The following is a 2,875-nucleotide window of genomic DNA, read 5'->3' on the forward strand; positions in this document are numbered from 1 at the left end:
TGCTCCTGCAGCCTTTGCTGCACATCAGCATTCTTTATGAATCTTCTAATTCTGACACTTGTTGCTGTGCTTTGTTATGTAAGGTTTTTTTTTAAAATTCATGTCCATTTGCAATGCCTCCATTGTTGTAATGTCCCTATATTTCTGTAGATTAAGGAAAATCCTTAATAGTATAACATCATGGAATTAGTTTTCTGTGCTTTAGTTGGCATCTCAGACCTATCCTTTGCATAAAGGGTGCTTAGAGTCTCCAAAATTGAGGGTTTTTGTTTTTGTTTTTTTAACTTTTCTTCCATCCCCCTTTTTCTTCCTCCCTCTATCTTCCCTTTCTCCCTCCTTCTCTCATTTCCTGCCTTTACTCCTTTTTTTCTTTCAGCCCAGGCTTTTCTGGCACTCACTATGTAGCTTAGACTGTCCTCAAACTCATCAAAATCTTCCTGACCCAGCTCCTAAAGTCTGGTATTCCACAATTAAGATACCATGTCTGGTAGATGGTTTCTCTTAAGCTGTTTTCCTTTCTAGATGTTTCTGTGTCACATTGCTCTCTATTTACCACAGTTGTTACCCTCTTCTCTCTTTTTATCTTCCTCCAAATTTGTTGTTTTATCCTTCAAGAGTGTTAGAAATTCAGTTAATCTCAGAATCAATGCCTAAATTCTGGGCTGAAACTCTTCTAGGTTATCAATGTAGTCATTAATAGATATTCCTGCATTGGGGAATGACAAAGTCATAATGATTAGCCATCTTGCAGCATAAGCCATTCTTCCAGACACACTAGAACTTCCTCTCTCAGAACCATCAACATTGATATTTCCCTTGTTTTTCTATTTGTTTTGTGGTACTAAATTTGCTCTAAAGTATTTTCAAAGACATTTAATCTAAATTTATAGTGACTGTTCGGTTTATCATTAATTTATTCATTTTTGGATAATGATCACATATATATTTTGTATGTGATATATGATATATATATGTAACATATATGCATATATATATAAAATTTGTGAATAATAATAAATGAGTGAAAATTCTCAGTTACTCACTGTGTTTCAGTAGAGAGATGGATATTGGTTATATAGCAACAGACAACAGAAAAGTGCCTAGTGTCCTCAAAGGCTTCCCTTTCTAGTTTCATCTGAAATGGAGACCAACTCACACTAGCCTATAGGTTTGGTTCTTTTCATACTGGTCTTAGTATAACTTGGGATTCCCTTCATGACTGTCATTTGTGATTTCCATGCTTTCCCATTTGATGAAACAGTCATGCCTCTCCTCTGCCAGGACTGTTGGCATACAGCAGCTACTGACCATGCTTCTGTCTTCTGAGTTTCTGCAGCAGAGAAGAACCAGCCTTAGAGCAGAAAGAACGTTGGGTTCAGAGTTCTTTCTTTCTGACACAATCTGAGACAATGAGTGTTTGTACTGGGGCCACCAACTACTCTCATATCAGCACAGGACATGGGCTGTAAATAGCCTATCGATTTAAATTAAATTAAGGCTCCAGAATACTGGTTTTGATAAGTACTTAGTCTCTATGGTCCTGTTTCTCTCCCTTAAGTAACAAGTCAGTCATTACCATGTAGCAGCATAGTCCTGAAAATCAGAGAGTACACAGACAGCATGTGCTCATGTTTTTATTTATTTATTTATTTATTTATTTATTTATTTATTTATTTATTTACTTATTTTGTTATTGTTGTTTCAGGAGCAAGTATTTCCTAAGCATGGATACAGACATCTCGTCCCTGGGCATTTACATCATAGCAGCAAATGGAAGCAGCTACACTAATAGTGTTGATTGTTTCTTCAAGATCCAAGTCATGGGTTTTCTTTCCCTCATCATTTCCTCTGTTGGGATTGTATTAAATTCCATAGTGCTGTGGTTTCTGGGCTTCCAGATACGTAGGAATGCATTCTCTGTCTACATCCTCAACCTGGCCGGGGCTGACTTTCTCTTCCTGCACTCTCAGTTTTTATTTTACCTTCTTGTTATTTTTCCCTCAATTTCTATCCAGATCCCTCTCTTTTTTGATATGTTGACAAAATTTGCTTATCTTTCTGGGCTGAGCATTCTCAGCACCATTAGCATTGAACGCTGCCTGTGTGTCATGAGGCCCATCTGGTACCGCTGTCAAAGACCGAGACACACATCATCTGTAACCTGTTCCTTGCTTTGGGCTTTGTCCCTGTTGTTTGCTCTTCTGGATGGGATGGGATGTGGCTTACTGTTTAATAGTTTTGACCAGTCTTGGTGTTTGAGATTTGATTTAATCATTTGTGCATGGTCAATTGTTTTATTTGTGGTTCTCTGTGGGTCCAGTCTCATCCTACTTGTTAGGATCTTCTGTGGCTCCCAGCAGATCCCTGTGACCAGGCTGTATGTGACCATTGCACTCACAGTGTTATTCTTCCTAATCTGCTGTCTTCCCTTTGGAATCTCCTGGATCATCCAATGGAGTGAAATTTTGATGTATGTTGGATTTTGTGATTATTTTCACGAGGAACTATTCCTATCCTGTATTAACAGCTGTGCCAACCCTATCATTTACTTCCTTGTTGGTTTTATTCGTCAGCAAAAGTTCCAACAGAAGTCTCTGAAGGTGCTTCTTCAAAGAGCAATGGAGGACACTCCTGAAGAAGAAAGTGAAGACATGGGTCCTTCATGAAATCCAGAAGAATTTGAAACAGTCTGTAGCAACTGAGAGGTTCTTTGATCAGACAGAAATGGCTTTTTAGAGAAAAAAAATTTTCTTATCTCTGTGGGACATTTTCACAGTTTTGTTCAGTTTGTTTCCTGATATTCAATCAGTTAAAAAATAAGCATTTTTGTGAAAGTGGATAGATACATGACTTGTCATACAAATACTGACTGTAG

At 37.8% G+C, this 2,875-nt stretch overlaps 1 protein-coding gene across 1 annotated transcript; it reads left to right on the forward strand.

Moving 5' to 3' along the window:
- The first annotated feature begins 1,724 nt into the window (after positions 1-1,724).
- LOC110297936 (mas-related G protein-coupled receptor member B2-like) lies at positions 1,725-2,666 on the forward strand. The gene has a single exon (XM_085840902.1). The coding sequence runs from the start codon at positions 1,725-1,727 to the stop codon at positions 2,664-2,666; it is 942 nt and encodes a 313-aa protein (XP_085697028.1).
- Positions 2,667-2,875: the final 209 nt, after the last annotated feature.

The sequence above is a fragment of the Mus caroli genome, unplaced genomic scaffold, assembly GCF_978045245.1.
Source record: "Mus caroli unplaced genomic scaffold, Mus_caroli_1 scaffold_8, whole genome shotgun sequence".
NCBI classification, from domain to species: Eukaryota; Metazoa; Chordata; class Mammalia; order Rodentia; family Muridae; genus Mus; species Mus caroli.